This window comes from Astyanax mexicanus, chromosome 21, assembly GCF_023375975.1.
Source record: "Astyanax mexicanus isolate ESR-SI-001 chromosome 21, AstMex3_surface, whole genome shotgun sequence".
Lineage (NCBI taxonomy): Eukaryota > Metazoa > Chordata > Actinopteri > Characiformes > Acestrorhamphidae > Astyanax > Astyanax mexicanus.
The window spans coordinates 21,258,993-21,277,799 of record NC_064428.1 but is presented as its reverse complement, the minus strand read 5'-3'; the positions used below and the strand labels follow the sequence as shown (position 1 = coordinate 21,277,799).

The 18,807-nt window shown below is 39.6% G+C and overlaps 2 protein-coding genes across 2 annotated transcripts; both read left to right on the top strand.

Annotated features, from left to right (window-relative positions):
• The first annotated feature begins 8,496 nt into the window (after nt 1–8,496).
• Nucleotides 8,497–11,667, top strand: LOC125785939 (uncharacterized). The gene is made up of 3 exons (XM_049470138.1): nt 8,497–9,233; nt 9,532–9,661; nt 10,750–11,667. The coding sequence occupies exons 1-3, from the start codon at nt 8,626–8,628 to the stop codon at nt 11,494–11,496; spliced, it is 1,485 nt and encodes a 494-aa protein (XP_049326095.1). The 5' UTR covers nt 8,497–8,625; the 3' UTR covers nt 11,497–11,667.
• A 5,856-nt stretch (nt 11,668–17,523) lies between these two features.
• On the top strand, nt 17,524–18,499 carry LOC111193482 (uncharacterized). Its single transcript, XM_022674388.2, has 2 exons — nt 17,524–18,026; nt 18,166–18,499. The coding sequence occupies exons 1-2, from the start codon at nt 17,582–17,584 to the stop codon at nt 18,459–18,461; spliced, it is 741 nt and encodes a 246-aa protein (XP_022530109.2). The 5' UTR covers nt 17,524–17,581; the 3' UTR covers nt 18,462–18,499.
• The last annotated feature ends 308 nt before the right edge of the window (nt 18,500–18,807 follow it).

The following is an 18,807-nucleotide window of genomic DNA, read 5'->3' as shown; positions in this document are numbered from 1 at the left end:
CTTTCGATGACCGGGACAAACCTCATAAAACTGGCAGTATTTTCTCTTTTATGATGGTCAGGGCTGTCCAGGCGCTGGCCGGAATCTGCTCAGTGTAAATGAGTGATGTCTACTGAAAGTATATGATAGCTCTGTGCCCGCCGGTCATGACAAATGTCTGCCTGCCATCTCTATTTACCTATTACTGCCGTGCTAAAGCCATGCCACAAGTAACATGACAGAGAGTTCTGGCAGGAATAATCAATCATATCACCACTGGAGCATAATTAAGGGCAGCAGGAAAGGCTAATATAATCACTGCCTCTCTCCAAACAGACGCTGTGTTTTCCTGTGTGCTCTACCAAACCTAGCTGCTTTCAGCTTAAAATATATAGATATACAATAACTGAACACTTTATTATTATCTAGTAATGCTTGACAGCCTATTTAGAGGTTTGCAGATAAAATGGAACAGTCCAAGCTGAGAGTAGAAGAGCAAATAGACAGTTGGCAATACTTTGCAAACAGACAAAAGAAAAGGAAGCAGAATTAGTCCTGTTTCCTAAATATGCATCTTCAAATTCAAGTGTTTTCAGTAGACATATCACAACACAAAACCAACTTTTTGTTTTACAAGTATGATGATTAGAACAAACATCATAAAAGAGGCTGTAACTGTTCAAATGTGTTGACTGGACCTTGCCAGGTGTAAATAAGTGATCTCTAATCTAAGCATAAGATAGTTCTTTGCACACTGGCCACAAACAAGCTAAGTTTGAAAACCCAAATCAACAAACAAACCAGAAGAGCAAATCGAAAACAAGAAATCATCCAAAGAAAGGCAAAACCAGAAAAAAAACTGGCCAACACACAAATGCTAGGCAGTTGGCAATACTTCGCAAACAGACAACGGACAAATTAAGAACACGTCCTGTTTGCAAGACATTCTTCTTCAAGTTCTGAATGACATGGAGAAGTCAAAACCATAGAATCTGCTTAAAACACATATGCTAGGCAGTTGGCAATACTTTGCAAACAGACAAAAGACAAAGAACCCCAAATATATACACAGAGCCAGGACATTAATATTTGGAAACAAAATATTATATTGCAATATTTAAAAATATTTTCACAATACACAATATTCATTGTGATGTGCAGACTTCTACAGATCAGATCAATAAAGGTACTTACTCCTCAAATTACTTGGTGAAAACGCGGCAAGCGGTTCAAAATTAGGTTCGCAAACCAGAGCGGTGCTGGTTTCACGTCTGTGGAAAAGCGCTACTAATGTATTTGGCAGGAAATGAATTCAAATGGTTCTTAGCAGGAAAAAAAATTATTCACCAGCATTAACTACTGTATTTATTTATTTATTTTTATAGAGCACTGCTGTTTTAATGGCTGTTTATACTGTACAGTGTACGGTGAAAACCACCCACCAACCCTAGCTGTATGTCAAACCAGAGCCACACATATTGTTCTGGGAAAAAAATTTACAAATGTGATTGGTTTCTCAGATCTGCTGAGTCACTGAGGTTATGATCTAACAAACCACATTGTTTTTTCATACTTCATTTTCTTCGCTCAGCTGTGTCGGCCTGCCTGTGATTTCAGCCAGACAAATAATATACTTTTCAATCTTGTAAGCCTCGCCATGCTATAACAATAAAATCATGCATTTGCATTCCTCATCTGCAACAAATCCAAGCTGCAATTTCCTCTAGCAGAGGGCCTAATCCCCCAGACGACACAGCCTTCACTTCACAGAGAATCACATCGAGGGACGAGGCGAGGGGCTAAAAGCGCTCAAGAGCTTGTGGCATGATGTTCAGGTTCATACATCTACATACGTAGATGTAGAAGTAAAATTTCGATTTACTCTCAAAACTATTAAGTTAGACAGATTTTTTTGACCAGTGGTGTATATAAAGAAAGAGAGAGGTTCAGTCTAAAGCCCTGCCACTACGATCACTGGTTTCGAATCCTGGTCATGCAGCTTGCCCTCAGCTGCCAGAGCCCTGAGAGAGCACAATTGGCCTTGTCCTTTCTGGGTGGGTAGATTGTGCTCTTTAACCAAATCACTCTTGAATAAATGCTCCCTGTACTGTTCTAAGCGTAAAAAAAACTACTGTGCTGTTTTATTTCTCAGTTAATCACATATTTATTTAGGATTTAGGTATAAAGAGAATTTATTACTCTATTTAAATAGTTTTTTGTGCGTCTTTACTAAAGTATTTCTGTTTTTGGTGACATTTTACTTTAATTTGGCTGCTTTTAAAATTCCACAAGAGTCAAAGTCAAAGCCCGGAGAGCCAAAACTTGTGCAGTGGCTACGATGAGCACCCCCACCCCCCACATAGAAAAAAATAAATAATAAAAAATGCTTGTGTTATTGCCTTTGGTCAAAAATCACTGACATATCCTCTGTCCTTTGCTTACGCCCACTGATTCTTTGGCCCTGCACTAGTGAGATTGTGACCTATGGTGTTACTTTGCATCACAATTAAAGAATGCTCTGTAGCCCCTTTGTTTTTCAAATAAAGATGATTTGCTGTAAATACTGTGTTTTTTGTTTGATTAGATAGGAATCAGAGATCTTTATATACTCATATATGGTCCCGGAGGGTCATTCTAGGACATTTTCAGAAGAATCATTGAACTGTGGTGGATATCTTGCCCTGTTTTAAAATGGCCAATCTTTAATATTTCTCATTCTAAACAAAGTGTAATTTGTAATTTATGGGTACCTAGCCTTTTGCATAGAACTGTACTTGTGCATTTCAAAAATACGAATATCATTAAAAAGTTAATTTATTTCACTAATTCAGTTCAAAATGTGAAACTCAAATATTATATTTTACACACATAATGATCTATTTTAAGCTTTTATTTATTTTATTGTGGATAATTATGGCTTACAGCCAATGAAAACCCCCAAAAATCAGTGTTTTAGGATATATATATAAGACTAAGAATATTATATAAGTCTAATTGGTACTTTTGGCAGTGTGGGCAGTGTGTCAAGTCCTGCTGGAAAATGAAATCTGCATCTCCATAAAAGTTGTCAGTAGCAGAGGGAAGCATGAAGTGCTGTAAGATTTTCCAGGAAAACACTGTACTGACTTTAGACTTGATAAAACACAGTGGATCAACACCAGCAGATGACATGTCTCTCCAAACCATCACTGACCATCAGTAATTAGTCAATGCAGTGTCTACCAGAAGATTTTACTTTTTTGAAAATATGGATTTCATTTTTCAGCAGGACTTGGCACACTGCCTACACTGCCAAACATACCAAGTGGTCTGATATAACAAAAAAAAAATCTGTTTGGGGTTTTAATTGGCTGTAAGCCATAATGATCAACAATAAAAGAAATAAACGCCTAAAATTGATCACTCTGTGTTTAATACATCTATATAATATATGAGTTTCCCATTTTGAACTGAATCACTGAAATAAAGTAACTTTTTAATGATATTTGTGTTCATATTTTTTGAGATGCACGAGTATATTAGCCTAAGAAATGATAGCAAGGGGTCAGTAGAGCTGCTCCCACAGCATCATTTATGACCAACTGTATCCGAGGCAGTGACAGCACACACATAAGCTGAAGAAAAATCCATCACTAGTGTGTGTGTGTGTGTGTGTGTGTACCATAAACTACTTTCAGTAATCTTAAGCTGCATGTCTCTGCTCTGAGGCTCCTGAGTCTCTCCTCCTCTCCCTGTTGTCCACTTGCCATCTGAATACTAAGCACACTCATCAATAACAGGATTGTGCGTGGCAGCTTCAGATACTGAAGAGCGATGCAGCGCGGCCATTTATCACCGATTCTCCCCACCGACACCTTCCGCTGCCCCTCCGTATTGAAGTGCCACATCGCGTTAGCCCGCCTGAGCACAGGCCTCTCGCAGAGAATCAGTCAGATACACCACAAGCAGCAGACACACGAGGGATTATCCAGACAGGAATGACACAGGTGGGACGAATGTGTAAAGTACACTGGAAAAAAGTGATGTATTAGATTTTCTCTGTTATATACACCAGTATTATCTGTTATATACCAGTAAAACGTTTTACACAACTTTCTGATTTTAGCAATGGCTTTATTACAGCACTTCACCTGTCAGACCTCTAATTCTTCTCCTCACTGCTGAAACTGAAGGCACTTGTTAAGCTGAAGAGACTTATTAACCAGTGTTAAGCTGAACTAAAGCTGTTGCCATGTGGGTCAGCCAGACGTGACTCTTCCTGTACCAGTTTTCTACAGTTTCCAAGAGTCTTTTGAAGGTGTAGCAAACTGACCAGGAGATCCTTTCTCTAAAGCAAGATAATAAAAGACAAATGCAAAAATCATGGGCTTGATGCAGTTATTTGCATACAAGTCTTATTCACTTTATCATGAAAACTTCCAAGCCACAATATTCATGATTTGGGCTCTGCATGCCATCACACTGGATTTGAAACTAAAGAAATTAGATGAAATTGAAGGCTAGACTTTCCAGTTTAATTCAAGGGGTTGAACAAAAATCCTATGAAGCTTTTAGTAATTACAGACATTTATCTATAAAGCCTCCTCATTTGAGGGGCTCACAACTGGACAAATGAACTGTACCATAAATAAAATATTCATTCTGGAGCCCATGAACATACAACCAAAACATTGTTATGATCATAGAAATAGAATTCTGGCAATAATTTTATATCATCGCTGTCCAATGAAAAACACTTATCTCCAAAACAGCAACTTTACAGGAGAGAGAGAAAAACTTTTAATCTTTCAGTGGAAGTCAATGTAAAAAGAGTTTATTTCAGGTCCTTTTGAAAAGTTTCTATTGGTCCGTTCATCAAAAAAAATTGGCACAGTGTAAGGGTTTTTCGGTTTAAATTATGTAGTAAACTAAAAATCGACAAAAATGGAGATAAGTGTTTTTCATTGGACAGCGACGATATAAACTTCACTCTGTAAAGAGTTAAATTTAATGTAACTATTATTATGACTCTTCCTGTACCATTTTTCTACAGTTTCCAAGAGTCTTTTGAAGGTGTAACAAACTAACTGGGAGATCCTTTCTCATAAAGCAAGATAATAAAAAAAAACAAATGCAAAAATTTGGTGATGTGAGTGGGTCATGGGCTTGATGCAGTTATTAGCATATAAGTCTTATTCACTTTATCATGGAAACTTCCAAGACATTTTGGAAGCTGTCTGTGAAAAAAAAGTGTTGTTTTTGGCTATAAAAACACCTAAGCAACAATAAAATCAGTGTTAATTCACAAATGATACAAAACAGAGGTGTGTTTCTCAAAACGTTGTAATGGTTTATGACCGTCTTTTTGCGCAGTTCCACTTAAAAAAAACAGCAGGTGCTGCCAAATTACCTTTAAAAATGTAGAGATGCGCTCAATTTATAAATATGAGAACTTATTTTCTTACTTTTTAGAAAAAGTCATTACATCTCATAAACTACATTCAACTGCAACAAAAATGTAAAAAAAAAAAAAAAAAAAGAAAATTACAGCTTGATTTGTGTCTGAAGGTCCTTACTTATTTTTTACCTTTTTTATTAACTATGATAGTGTAATATTTGAATCTCTGGTTTAACACAAGATTTAAAGGCAACGGCAAAGAAAAAACACTTAACACTGGTTTGCAACTTACAAGGCACACTCAAGGTGATGTTTATTGCTATCCTAAACCCTGCCAACTGTCTATTTTCATGACTTGTGCCTGTGTTGTTCAAATAGCAACAGTGCTTCTGAAGATATCTGTGCTGATAGACATGATGGTCTGGAATTGAGGTGAGTTTAGGTACATTTCTGGCATATTGCTATCTTGGTGGCGGTTGGCGGTTTGCCTATAGATTGCTAAAATAGGGCCCTGCTAAAATAGGGCCCAACGAAAAAGGGCTGATTTGAAAATGTGGGTGTTCTTAATGTCAAGCCTTTTTTAAACTTGTTCGCAAATTATTAAGATTATTTGTTGTCAGGATACGCAACCCAGAACACAAAAAACAAACAAATAAAACAAAACTGATGCAAGCTGAAGCATACTGTTTTTTTTTTAGTGTGTGCAATGTACATTTCTACATCTGGACGGACGGTGATGGCCTGAGGAACTGTTTATGCTATTTCTATGTGGAGCCGTTCCATTTTGATAACACACCTTTCCAATTAGAATATGCTAATGTGGTAATTCAAGTGGATAATACAAGTGCACTGAAATTTACAAACACACAAAACTTTCATTTACATACCATCCATCTACCATGACCCACGAAAATTTAACCATTAATCTTCACTGACCTTCAGCGCAGGAATGCTGATTACAGTCACAGCATTCAGAGCATGTATATATATATATATATTTTTTTTTTTGTTAAACTTATGTAACTACATAAATACAGCAGTATCCGCTTCTATTGCACATATAACCACAGCATCAATTACAGTATAGGGTCCAGTGTCAGGCGCAATATGGACTGATGCGCAAAATATAAAAGTGATTATGTGAGCTGGGGTACAGAACGATGATGTAATAAAAATAGTAAGATATTCCAAAAACAAAAACATGAGAAGGAAAAGCTTTTTTTTTCGTTTTTCGTATTTGATACATAATGGCATTTCTGGGACAGTTAATGTAATTCTGCTATCCACATTTTTTGGATGCACTGTATGTTGTAGGATGACTAAAGAGTTTGAATCAGTAGAATTAAAGATGCTACAAATTAAAAGTCATTAATCTGTTTTATGTATTTATTATATATGTCCATACATACTTAGACAGTGACACAATTTAAGTTATTTAGGCTTTGCATTTTTGCAATCACACTGCATTTGAAATGAAAGAAATTAGATTAAATTGAAGGGCAGACTTTCCGGTTTAATTCAAGGGGTTGAACAAAAATATCCTATAAAGTGTTTAGAAATTATATCCATTTATCTACAAAGCATCCTCATTTCTTGAGCTCAAAAATATTTAGACAAATCAACTGTACCATAAATAAAATGTTAATTTTTAAAACTTTATTTAAAATATTTTGCTGGTAATGCCTGCCTGAAGTCTGGAACACATGAAAATACAAACATTGTTATAAACATAGAAATAGAATTCTGGCAATTGTTTAATATAAAATTCACTCTGTAAAGAGTTTTCTTTAATGTAACTATCATTATACTGCTATTGTATCATTTTTCTATTAGACCCATTAAGATGGTTCTACACATAATATAAAGACTTCTGGCTCTTTTTTATATGGTGTAAATAAAAAAGATTTATGTGTAGTTTTATGCTGCAGGTACGGCGTGTTACTGTACTGCTGCTTGGGTGAGTACAGCCCCTTCTTCACCAGTTCTACAAGCTCCAGAAGTTTTAATAGTGATAACGTGCGTCATAAAGCTAATGACATTCCATTTGTGTGCCTCGGTTATTGCTGACTCAGCGCTTTCAGGTAATTGTCCTTTTACTGTCCCACAGTGATCTAGCACCAGCTTCCACTGGCCAAATTCTCTCATTATACATCACATCTGCAGCTGGCCAGTGCACTGCAGCAGTGAAATTATAATAACCGAAATCTTGCATCCTAAATAAGATACTATAATAATAATAATGGTGCTATAATACACTGGCATGGCCTGATACTGTAGATAATAATAGTGGGTCAATATCTAGCATAGTCAGCATATGTGCTTACACTTCATATCGTCACTGCTTAATGAAAAACAAGTATTTTCACACTATAGGAACTACAAAAAACACTAAAAATCATTTAATTTTCCCAAAATTGTCAGTGTGCCTTATAATCCAGTGTACCATAAGTATGTATTCTACCAGTCAGGTTGTAAGGAGCAATAAAGCCACTCTGCTGAAGCACAACATGATACAGGAGTTTCAGTGTAGTTCTCCAGCAGTAGTAGCATTAGCCGCTAACTGCGCTAAGTGCTAGCTAACAGGTGAGTATATCAGACTGTAGCTTGCTACTAACCTCAGGCAGCATAAGCATTAGCCGCTAATCACAGCGCTAGCTCTTTCGCCGTTCAAAGGTGAGTATATTGGACTCTAGCCTGCTGCTAACTCCGGCTAGCACTGCAGAAGCAGCATTAGCATTACCTGCTAACTGCCCTAGCTCTTAGGCTGTTCAGATGTGAGTATATTGGCCTGTAGCCTGAGTGTTTACCATGTTAAAACAAGCTACCTGGGACGAACCGCTAGCCACAATTACCCTGGCTAACCAGAACACTCAAGGTTCCTCAGTGTAGTGCTGTCAGGCAGCATTAGCTGCTAACCGCAGCTAGCCTTAGTCTGGAAATTTGGAAATCTAAGCTTACTGTAAATAAATGGAAGTTCTTTACTCACCCAAATAAACAGTTTTCAGGAGAGAAATCTCCTGTGTAGATTAATATCAACTGCTTGTTTGGTTTTAAAAAAATAATGTTTTTTTTTTTTTTTTTTTTTAGAGAATTACAGTTTGTTGCTTAGCTTTACAGGTTAGAAGGAAATGCTGAATTCGCTCCGTGCACAAGATGGCGTCATTCTATTTCCGGCATTTGAGGGTGTGTGTGAGGAGTTCCGGCTTGAGCAGTTCCCGTGGTTTGAGTATTGGTATCAACACGAAGAGATAGCGAGTTAGTTGGAAATAATGAGTGCATGCAGGGTTAAAGAGAGACGACTGACCTTCCAACGGGTAAGAAAGTCAGCGTTACATTGCTGTGTGCCCTTATGTACCAGTTCGTCGCGCTATAACGCCGAGATTAGTTTTCATAAGTTTCCCGTTGACGCTGCGGTGCGTGCTAAGTGGCTAACTAAGATCCGTAGGGATAAGTTCACTCCAACAGTGAACACCCGTGTGTGTGGCCGGCATTTTCAACCGGGAGACTTCGCAGTGACTGCAGGGGGACTGAGGAGGTTACAGAGTGGAGCTGTACCCCTTCTGTTTTCCTGGAATGAGTACACTCTGCCTACACCGAGGCAGAATGTATGGGAGCGCCGCCCGAGAGCAGAGGAGCCTCTCCACGATCTGCCTGCAGACTTGGAGTCGGAGGACGATATGGACACAGCAGCACCTGATCATGATTACTGCTTAACTCCAGCGACAGCGGTGATGGCAGCTGAGATGGCCAATGAAAATGAAGCTCTGCGCCAGAAAATTGGGGAACTCCAACACCAGCTGGAAGTGCTACAGCTGAGGACTCGTTTTGGTATTCAGCGCCTGGCGGGGTCAGACGAGGACATTCGCTTTTACACCAGGTTGGTTAATTAAGCTTTTATCATTATGCTGACGTGTATTTACTGTGCTTTAGTAAGCTGGTTTACCAACTCAGCTTGATCAATGTAGAGTGTATTTTTGTACTCCTTAACTAGCTATAAGAGGTCTGATTAGACTTAAAACAACTATCAGCACAAGCTGATCTAGAGCAGAATTTTTTTCAGCAAGTTTATATAGCTAAGAATAGTTTGAAAAACATGTTTATCTGAGGAAGCTAATTGAAAAAAAAATTGAAAACAAACAAAACGAAGTCTAACATGAACATTGTTACTTTCTAAGGTTTGCTACATACAAGCACTTCCAGGCATTCTGGAAATTGGTGGAGCCTGCAGTCAACACCAAGATGGTGCGGATCACCAGTGCCCAGGCTGCATCTGCCAGCAGCTCTGAAGTCTCTCAACCAGCAACGGTATGTAGCATACAAGGGGTTTTGAGTGGATGTACATTTACAATAATTGTTGTATAAGCAGTACACAGACCATTTACTGATAAAAGTAGTGATAGTACAGTGTTGAACAGTGGTAACTAACCCTGGTCCTGGAGATCTATGTTCCTGCACAGTTTAGTCCTAACCTGCATCTAACGTTAACACACCTGACCCAACAAAACCAAGGACTTCTGAAAAAGTTAGCTAATTAGCCAGACCAGGTTTGGCAGACCACTGTTAGAACCAGATTTAACAGGAACATGGATCTTTAAGGCCAGGGTTGGTGACATTGTATGGTGGTGTTTCTCTGCTAAAATTATGCTTATTTAAAGGGGAAGGGATATGGTGTGAAATGCGAGTACAAACTTTTACCTAATAGCCCACCCTGATTCACCCCCAGCATTTCGATATACAACACTTTTAGGTGATTTTCCAAAAAGGCTCATAATGCTAGCTATAGGAATATAGTGTTTCCCTTCCAAAGAAATGGCTATTTTTACACCATTAACAAACTCAAAGTAGCTTCACACTTCATTTGTAGAAATCGGAGGCCCTAACACTTAAATGAAGCACTGAGAGCTTTAAAAGTGCACAGATAGTTTGTTTAAAAACACTATTGTACCCAAGGGTATGTTTAAGAAGGTACCTGTGTACTTCAAAAGTTCTCAGTGCCTTGTTTTAAATGTCAGGACCTCAGAATTTTACCAATTAAGTTTTGAGCTACTTGGAGTTTGTTAATGATGTAAAAATAGTGATTTCTTTGCATGGGTAATGGTATGCCCTTAACGCTAGTATTGTGTAAGCCTTTACGTAAGGTTGCATTGGCTAAAAGCACTGTATCTAGGAATGCTGGAGATTAATGGAGGTGGCCTATTTGACAAAAGTTCCGACTTATGTTTTACTACTACACCCCAAGTCCATTTCACATTGGATTATCTTTTTTAAGTAAAGGTACAAAAGCAGGTAAAATACTCATTTTACAGAATAGCACATGGATAGAACTAAGTAAGTATACCTAGTTATATTCATTCACTGTCACTTCTAAGAATATGGCTTTTGTCTTTTTACAGAAACTTCCACCAATAGATGAGCTGCTGCTGTTCCTCATGCACCTGTCAGTGGGCCTGCCTCTCAGGGATCTTGCAGAACGGTTTGGCATTCACCGCACCACAGCCAGCAGGATTATTTCCACCTGGACACACTTCCTGTACATCCTGCTAGGAAGCCAACGTCTGTGGATCCCCCCTGAAGTTGTCAGAACTCACCTTCCACCTGAGTTTTCAGCTTTCCCAGACACGCAGGTGGTGCTCGACTGCACTGAAATCTTTTGCCAGACACCATCCTCTCTCCTGCTACAGAGTGAGGTGTTTTCAGCGTACAAATCGCACTCTACTTTTAAGGCCTTGATTGGCATGGCACCCCATGGTGCCATTACATTTGTGTCTGGCTTGTATGCAGGATCCATGAGTGATCGAGAGATCTTCAAGCTATCTGGCATCATAAACCTGCTCACACCAGACATGGCAATTATGGTTGACAAAGGGTTTCTTGTGGACAACCTGGCTCCATGCAAGGTTTATAGACCTGCCTTTCTCTCAAGAAACACCCAAATGAGCAGGGAGGATGTCAGGCAGACCCAATCCATTGCACGTCTGAGGGTTCATGTGGAGAGATGCATTAGGAGGGTGAAAGAGAATAAACTTTTTGACAAGGCAATACCACTCTCTGTTTGTGGAAGCATTGAAGAGCTATTTAATGTAGCCTGCTTCCTGGTCAACTACCAGAACGGACCACTGGTAAAGGCATGGGCAACTTAGGAATGAAGTCTGGACTCATTGAAATTTTGGCTTACTTGGTGCTTGTAAATAGTTTTATTATAGTTATTATATATTGTAGTTAAATGTTTGCTGACTTGGTGCTTGTAAATATTTTTTTATATGAATAATATAACTCCTTGACCATAATTGATTAAACAGCTGTTATTCACAGTTTCTGTATTACATCTTTTTTTAATTATATAGGCATACACTAAATGGGTACATCTTTAATCCCACTTTGATTTATTTTTATCCGTTCTACACATAGGGCAGTTCTAATATTACATCTTGTTGCCTTTCTGTCTCTCTGTATACTTTTAGATTCTGCTCAGTCAGTTTTTTTCTGCTCTGTTGTAGCCAGGAGCAGAAAGAACAGACAAAGAAATCTAAAAGTATACAGAGAGACAGAAGGATTGCAAGATGTAACTAGAAAAGGCAAAGTTCGTGAACGAACTTTAAGTTGGCTTGTCAAATAGTTACTAAGTTGTGTAGTGTGGTGTGGAGTGTGTGGGGTGTGGAGTGGGTTGTGGAGTGTGTTTGGTGTGGTGTGTTTGGAATGTGGGGTGGAGTGTGGTGTATGTGTGGTGGAGTGTGGGGTGAGTTGTGTGTATTAGATGTGGAGTGTGTGTGTTGTGGAGTGTGTGTGGTGTGGGGTTTGTGTGGTGTGGAGTGTGTGTGGTGTGGGGTATGTGTGGTTTGAAGTGTGTGTGGTGTGGGGTATGTGTGGTTTGAAGTGTGTGTGGTGTGGGGTTTGTGTGGTGTGGAGTGTGTGTGGTGTGGGGTTTGTGTGGTGTGGAGTGTGTGTGGTGTGGGGTATGTGTGGTTTGAAGTGTGTGTGGTGTGGGGTATGTGTGCTGTGGAGTGTGTGTGGTGTGGGGTGTGAAGTGTGTGTGGTATGTGTGTGGTGGAGTGTGTGTGGTGTGGGGTATGTGAGCTGTGGAGTGTGTGTGTGGTTTAAAGTGTGTGTGGTGTGGGGTATGAAGTGTGTGTGGGGTGGAGTGTGTGTGGTGTGGGCTATGTGAGCTGTGGAGTGTGTGTGGTTTAAAGTGTGTGTGGTGTGGGGTTTGTGTGGTGTGGAGTGTGTGTGGTGTGGGGTATGTGTGGTTTGAAGTGTGTGTGGTGTGGGGTATGTGTGGTTTGAAGTGTGTGTGGTGTGGGGTTTGTGTGGTTTGAAGTGTGTGTGGTGTGGGGTTTGTGTGGTGTGGAGTGTGTGTGGTGTGGGGTATGTGTGGTTTGAAGTGTGTGTGGTGTGGGGTATGTGTGGTTTGAAGTGTGTGTCGTATGTGTGGTTTGAAGTGTGTGTGGTGTGGGGTTTGTGTGGTTTGAAGTGTGTGTGGTGTGGGGTTTGTGTGGTGTGCAGTGTGTGTGGTGTGGGGTATGTGTGGTTTGAAGTGTGTGTGGTGTGGGGTATGTGTGGTTTGAAGTGTGTGTGGTGTGGGGTATGTGTGGTTTGAAGTGTGTGTGGTGTGGGGTTTGTGTGGTGTGGAGTGTGTGTGGTGTGGGGTATGTGTGGTTTGAAGTGTGTGTGGTGTGGGGTATGTGTGCTGTGGAGTGTGTGTGGTGTGGGGTGTGAAGTGTGTGTGGTATGTGTGTGGTGGAGTGTGTGTGGTGTGGGGTATGTGAGCTGTGGAGTGTGTGTGTGGTTTAAAGTGTGTGTGGTGTGGGGTATGAAGTGTGTGTGGGGTGGAGTGTGTGTGGTGTGGGCTATGTGAGCTGTGGAGTGTGTGTGGTTTAAAGTGTGTGTGGTGTGGGGTTTGTGTGGTGTGGAGTGTGTGTGGTGTGGGGTATGTGTAGTTTGAAGTGTGTGTGGTGTGCGGTATGTGTGGTTTGAAGTGTGTGTGGTGTGGGGTTTGTGTGGTTTGAAGTGTGTGTGGTGTGGGGTTTGTGTGGTGTGGAGTGTGTGTGGTGTGGGGTATGTGTGGTTTGAAGTGTGTGTGGTGTGGGGTATGTGTGGTTTGAAGTGTGTGTGGTGTGGTGTATGTGTGGTGTGGAGTGTGTGGGGTGGAGTGTGTTTGGTGTGAGGTATGTGTGGTGTGGAATGTGTGTAGGGTGTGGTGTGGACTGTGTGTGGTGTGAGGTGTGTGGTGTGTAGAGTGTATGTGGTGTGGGCTGTGGAGTTTGTGTGGTGTGGAGTGAGTGTGGGGAGTGGACTGTGTGTTGTGTGGTGAGTGTGTGGAGTGTGTGTGGTGTGGGGTGTGAAGTGTGTGGTGTGGGGTATGTGTGGTTTGAAGTGTGTGTGGTGTGGGGTAGGTGTGATGTGGAGTGTATGTGGTGTGGGGTATGTGTAATGTGGAGTGTGTGTGGTGTGGGGTGGGAAGTGTGTGGTGTGGCGTATGTGTGGTTTGAAGTGTGTGTGGTGTGGGGTATGTGTAATGTGGAGTGTATGTGGTGTGGGGTATGTGTGGTTTGAAGTGTGTGTGGTGTGGTGTATGTGTGGTGTGGTGTGGGGTATGTGTGGTTTGAAGTGTGTGTGGTGTGTGCGTGCGTGTAGTGTGGTGTGTGTGTAGTGTTGTATTGGTTCTGGTGTGGGTTGTGTTCAGCAGTCTCTTCTCCATACAGATACAGTACTGAGGAGCAGGGCAGAGAGGGGGGCCGTGCGCAGGATCGGCTGGTGTGTGTGAGATGGCCAACATTCCGCCCATTCATTCCTATGGGGAAAGTTCGTACGATAATTTTACGAAAACCGTAAATCATATCGGTGAGATCAGCATATCGTCTGAAACGTCTCTGCAAGTTCTGTATGTCTTGTGAATTTCGTGGTTCTAGCTCGAAAATTGTGACTTTTAGAGCCGTTTGAAAAAAGTGTGAATGGAAGTCTATGGGAAAAAATCTGACTTTGGCGGACCACCGATCGGACCCTGGTGGTCCGATCACTTAGAAAAGCACAAGCACACCCCGCGGCAATAGGTTCTATCATCTTGTGAAGTTTGGTGGTTCTAGCTTGAAAACTGTAGGAGGAGAAACTGTTTATAAAAAGTTTATAGAATAATAATAATAATAATAAGATTACGAAGAACAGTAAGTTGGCTTTTTTTTTTTAGAGATTTTCATTATGACAATATTTGATTATAAAATTGAATGGGCTTACATTGTATACTAACTAGCTAGTTGTAATATATAAAATAACTAAGGATTTTACATTGTTATTTCAGTCCTAAATCACTAAATAGCTAACCCAGCCACATTAAAACCCCAGAACATGAATCTGACTGAGGCTGTGAACTAAAACACTGTTTTTCCTCCCTACTCTGAGGTCGTGAGGTTTTTCACTCTTCCTCATCGACCTGTAACAGGTAGCCCTGACGCTCACTCTCCCTGACGAATCTCTGTTTGAAACTGTGGGCATTGAAACTTGACATTATTTATGTTAAACATAACAATCACACTGAATGTCATTAAAACATCTGACATTGGATAAAACTGTCGTTAACGTCCAAGTTAGACAATAAGCTCAGCTAAATTACAGGGTGTGTAGCTAGCTAGGCTAACTAGGCTGGCTAGCTAGCTGAGTAATAGTGTAACATACCTTCATAGTTGTCGATGTAACTGGATATATACATCTTATATCCTTTCTCCCTTTTGCTCCTCGGGGTTGAGCTGGCCGCTTGGACTATCCGGTGTACATCCGTGATGGTAATTTTCGGAAGGTCTTGGAGGCACCTCGTGTAAAACACAGCCATCTTCACTTCTGCGCGTCTATCCTGTGTACCGGAGCGGAACTATACACACGCACCCTCAAAAAACCGGAACTAGTTACACGTCATCCCGTGCAACTAGCGAATTAGAAGGAAAACATGGCAACAACCCTGTTTCTTACTAAGGTTGCATAATGTGCCCTTAAATCCAGTGCACTCTATGTATGAAATTAGACCAGAAAATAGACATTTATTGATAGTGTGCCTTATAATTCATTGTGCTTATAGTGGGAAAAATATGGTAACTTAATTTTTGTCGATTTGTAGTCTACTACTTAATTTAAACTCATTTTAACTGTCTCACAAACCCTTTCACTGTGTTTCTTCAATTCTCCAATATGATTACAAATAAACTCTTCTTACTTTGACTTCCAAGTTAAAAGGTTTTGTTTTTCTCTCCTATGAAGTTCTGGGGAACGTTTCCAAAAACGTTCTAAAGGCTAAAAACTTCATAACCTCATACTTATTAACACTTTTAAACGTTTGAGTGGTCCTAAAATCCTTTGTAAATTATGTTGTACTTAATCTCATTTGTGATATATGAGTAACCTTACCCACTAGTTCATGCGCAGTTAAAAAAGTTGCTGTCGAAGTTAATAAAAAAAGATAAAGACTCTGGATCTTTGTATAAAAAAGCACATTATATCTAATATAAATATATAGTTGTATTGTAAAGCACCACATTGTTGTAAATATATAGTAATTTACAATGTAGGAAAAAACATTAAATGTAAAGGTGTGTTCAAATTTTGGACTGGTGTACACTGTATATACAGAGTGGTTGTGTATTTATGGTGACAGTAAAATAAATGGAGCTCCACAGTTAAAAAGCACAGACACAGAAGGATTCCTCTAAAGTTTTGCTGTTATTTATGCAGAGGGGTTTGGCAGAAAGCCAGCATGTGCTGATCTAAGATCACAATCATCTGTAAATATAATAAAAATCTCAGTGTAAAACCCAAACATCCACTCTTTTCTCTTTTTCTCAGGACATTTCTACATGTACTAATTCCAGAGATAAAGCCTGCTGTAACTTTCAAGCTCAAGTTCATGAGGGTTTATTGCTGTTTTAACCATCAACAAAAACACAGTGCAGCGATCTATCACTCCTCCAGAACCATGAACAAACCCAACACTACCCGACATTACATAACAGTAAACAATACAGTATAACAATACATAGCCTATTAACCTGTATAATTCCAGTCATTTGTATTATTTTTTTTGTTTCCTTTTTTTGATTTTACTCTTCTATTGGGTCTAAATAATATATTACTTTTAAGTCATTTTTTAGCTATTTTTTTATATATTTATTAATATATACAAACTAATAATTTTGCCAATTGTGGTCCAATTGTTCTGCCATAATTTTCAATGCTAGCGATTAGCGAAATCTTTCTGCGCTCCTTTGTTTTGCAGCAACTCCAGATCATTTTCTTAGTTCAATCCAGGGGGAGACTTTGTTTTTGGCCAAAAGTGTATGTGCCACTCGACAAAAGACTTCAACGACTAATTGTTGCCATTTCAATCAGGAATTAGGACTTTGTTTGGTAAAAAAATAAATAATAATAATAATAATAATAATTACAGCAGCATGTGTGTGTATCTGCAAATAGTTCTGTGCATGTGAAGAATCTTCTACAGTTTTTTTTATTCATCACAATACATTTGCACAATACTGTTTGTGTGTGTATATATATATACAGTACAGGCCAAAGGTTTGGACACACCTCTTTTTTAATGCATTTTCTTTATTTTCATCACTATTTACTTTGTAGATACTATGATTTGATATTACTATAGTATCTTACTATGTATCTTATAGTATCTTTACTATGATATGACTATAGTATCTACAAAGTAAATAGTGATGAAAATAAAGCTCCTCTGGAGCTTTATAATACGTATATAATATAATATAAACAATTTGATTTTGTTTGTTTATAATATAAACAAACAAAATCAATCCCCATTTAAGTATGTATACTATATATATATATATATATATATATATATATATATATATATATATATATATATATATATATATATATATATATATAGTATACATACTTAAATCAGGCTTGAATGGGGATTGATTTTGTTTGTTTATATTATATTGTGTTAAGACACAATATTACTGGGTACGTAGGCTGCACTGCTGCAGCCAATCGACTGGCTGGTGACATCATCACCTTTAGAACACTTGTACGAACATTCTAAAGGTGATGATGTCACCAGCCAGTCGATTGGCTGAGTGTGATTCCGAAGCTACAGCATTCCGATGGGTATAAATAGCTGTGTGCTGGAGTTTTTGGTCTGTTGGGTGTTCGGTGTTGGAGAGAGCAGTTCGAAAGTATAGTGCTACCCATAGCTACAGACAACTAGACATGGTGCAGATGCTGAAAGCGTTAATCGTTCCGGGTGTGCTGGCCGTCGCCGGCTGCTGCTGGTGGTGGTATAGCTCCCGGAAGAAAACTCCAGGTACCAGCCAGGACAGTGAGAAGAAGGAGGATGAGCTTTCTTCCTCTAGTGGTGAAGAGCAGTGTGCTCAGTCTGAGACTAGAGCACCTCTCTCAAGCCCAGAGGAGCTCCCCCTTCAGGACAGTGTGGAAGGCAGCCAGCTAGCAGAGATCAGTGAGCAGGAAATGCAGCTTGAAGAGCCAATCATCATCATAGATGATCCTCAGTCTGAAGACACTCCAGTGTCTGTTATAGAGCTTCCAGAGCTCAGTGTGGTTGAAGACCTGTCTTCTTCTTCTGAAGATGGACAGTGTGCTCAGTCAAGCCCAGAGGAGCTCCCCCTTCAGGACAGTGTGGAAGACAGCCAGCCAGGTAAGAGCAGTGAGCAGTAAAAGCAGCTTGAGGACCCAATCATCATCATAGAGGATCCTCAGGCTGAAGACACTCCCAGTGTCTGTTATAGAGCTTCCAGAGCTCAAAGTAATTGATGACCTTTCTTCTTCTTCTGAAGATGGACAGTGTGCTCTATCAAGCCCAGAGGAGCTCCCCCTTCAGGACAGTGTGGAGGACAGCCAGCCAGCCTGGAGCAGTGAGGGGAAAAGGCTGCTTGAGGAGCCAATCATGGACAAGGAGGATCCTCCTACTAAAGGCGTACCAGCTTCCTTTCTGGGACGAAAGACAAAACCACGGGTCCTTTCCACCTCCGTGCCTTTGAAGCCCTTTTTCATAAGGGATAAAAAGTATGAGAACACAAGGGAGAGCCTTTCCCAGGTGGCATGGGACACAGTAATGGATGATTGGTATTAACTTACCAAATAAAAGCCAAAAAAAAAATATATATATCAGCTCTGGAGTCATGTGACTTTCTTTTTGTATTAACAAGATAAAGATAAAGATATCCTTTTTTTTAATCCCACAATGGTGAAAAATTTACAATTTAAAATGTTACAGCAGGAAAAAATATAAACAAATAATACTAAGTCTAGTATATATACAAAAACAATTACAGGAAATATATAAAGATAAAAAAATATATATATATAGTAAAGGAAAAATATATACATCTAGTGCATAGAGATATGAATATGGTAGGGTGTCACCAGTATTATTGCACAAAGAGTAGCAGCAGTGAATAAATATCAAATAAATAGTA

What these genes read in the sequence shown, in the direction of transcription:
- LOC111193482 (XM_022674388.2), top strand. Translation starts at nt 17,582, where the DNA reads ATGGTGCAGATGCTGAAAGCGTTAATCGTTCCGGGTGTGCTGGCCGTC. An exon ending in TGTGGAAGACAGCCAGCCAG is followed by an intron (nt 18,027 to 18,165) that starts GTAAGAGCAGTG and finishes CTTCTTCTGAAG; the next exon opens with ATGGACAGTGTGCTCTATCA.
- LOC125785939 (XM_049470138.1), top strand. Translation starts at nt 8,626, where the DNA reads ATGAGTGCATGCAGGGTTAAAGAGAGACGACTGACCTTCCAACGGGTA. An exon ending in GACATTCGCTTTTACACCAG is followed by an intron (nt 9,234 to 9,531) that starts GTTGGTTAATTA and finishes TTACTTTCTAAG; the next exon opens with GTTTGCTACATACAAGCACT. An exon ending in AAGTCTCTCAACCAGCAACG is followed by an intron (nt 9,662 to 10,749) that starts GTATGTAGCATA and finishes GTCTTTTTACAG; the next exon opens with AAACTTCCACCAATAGATGA.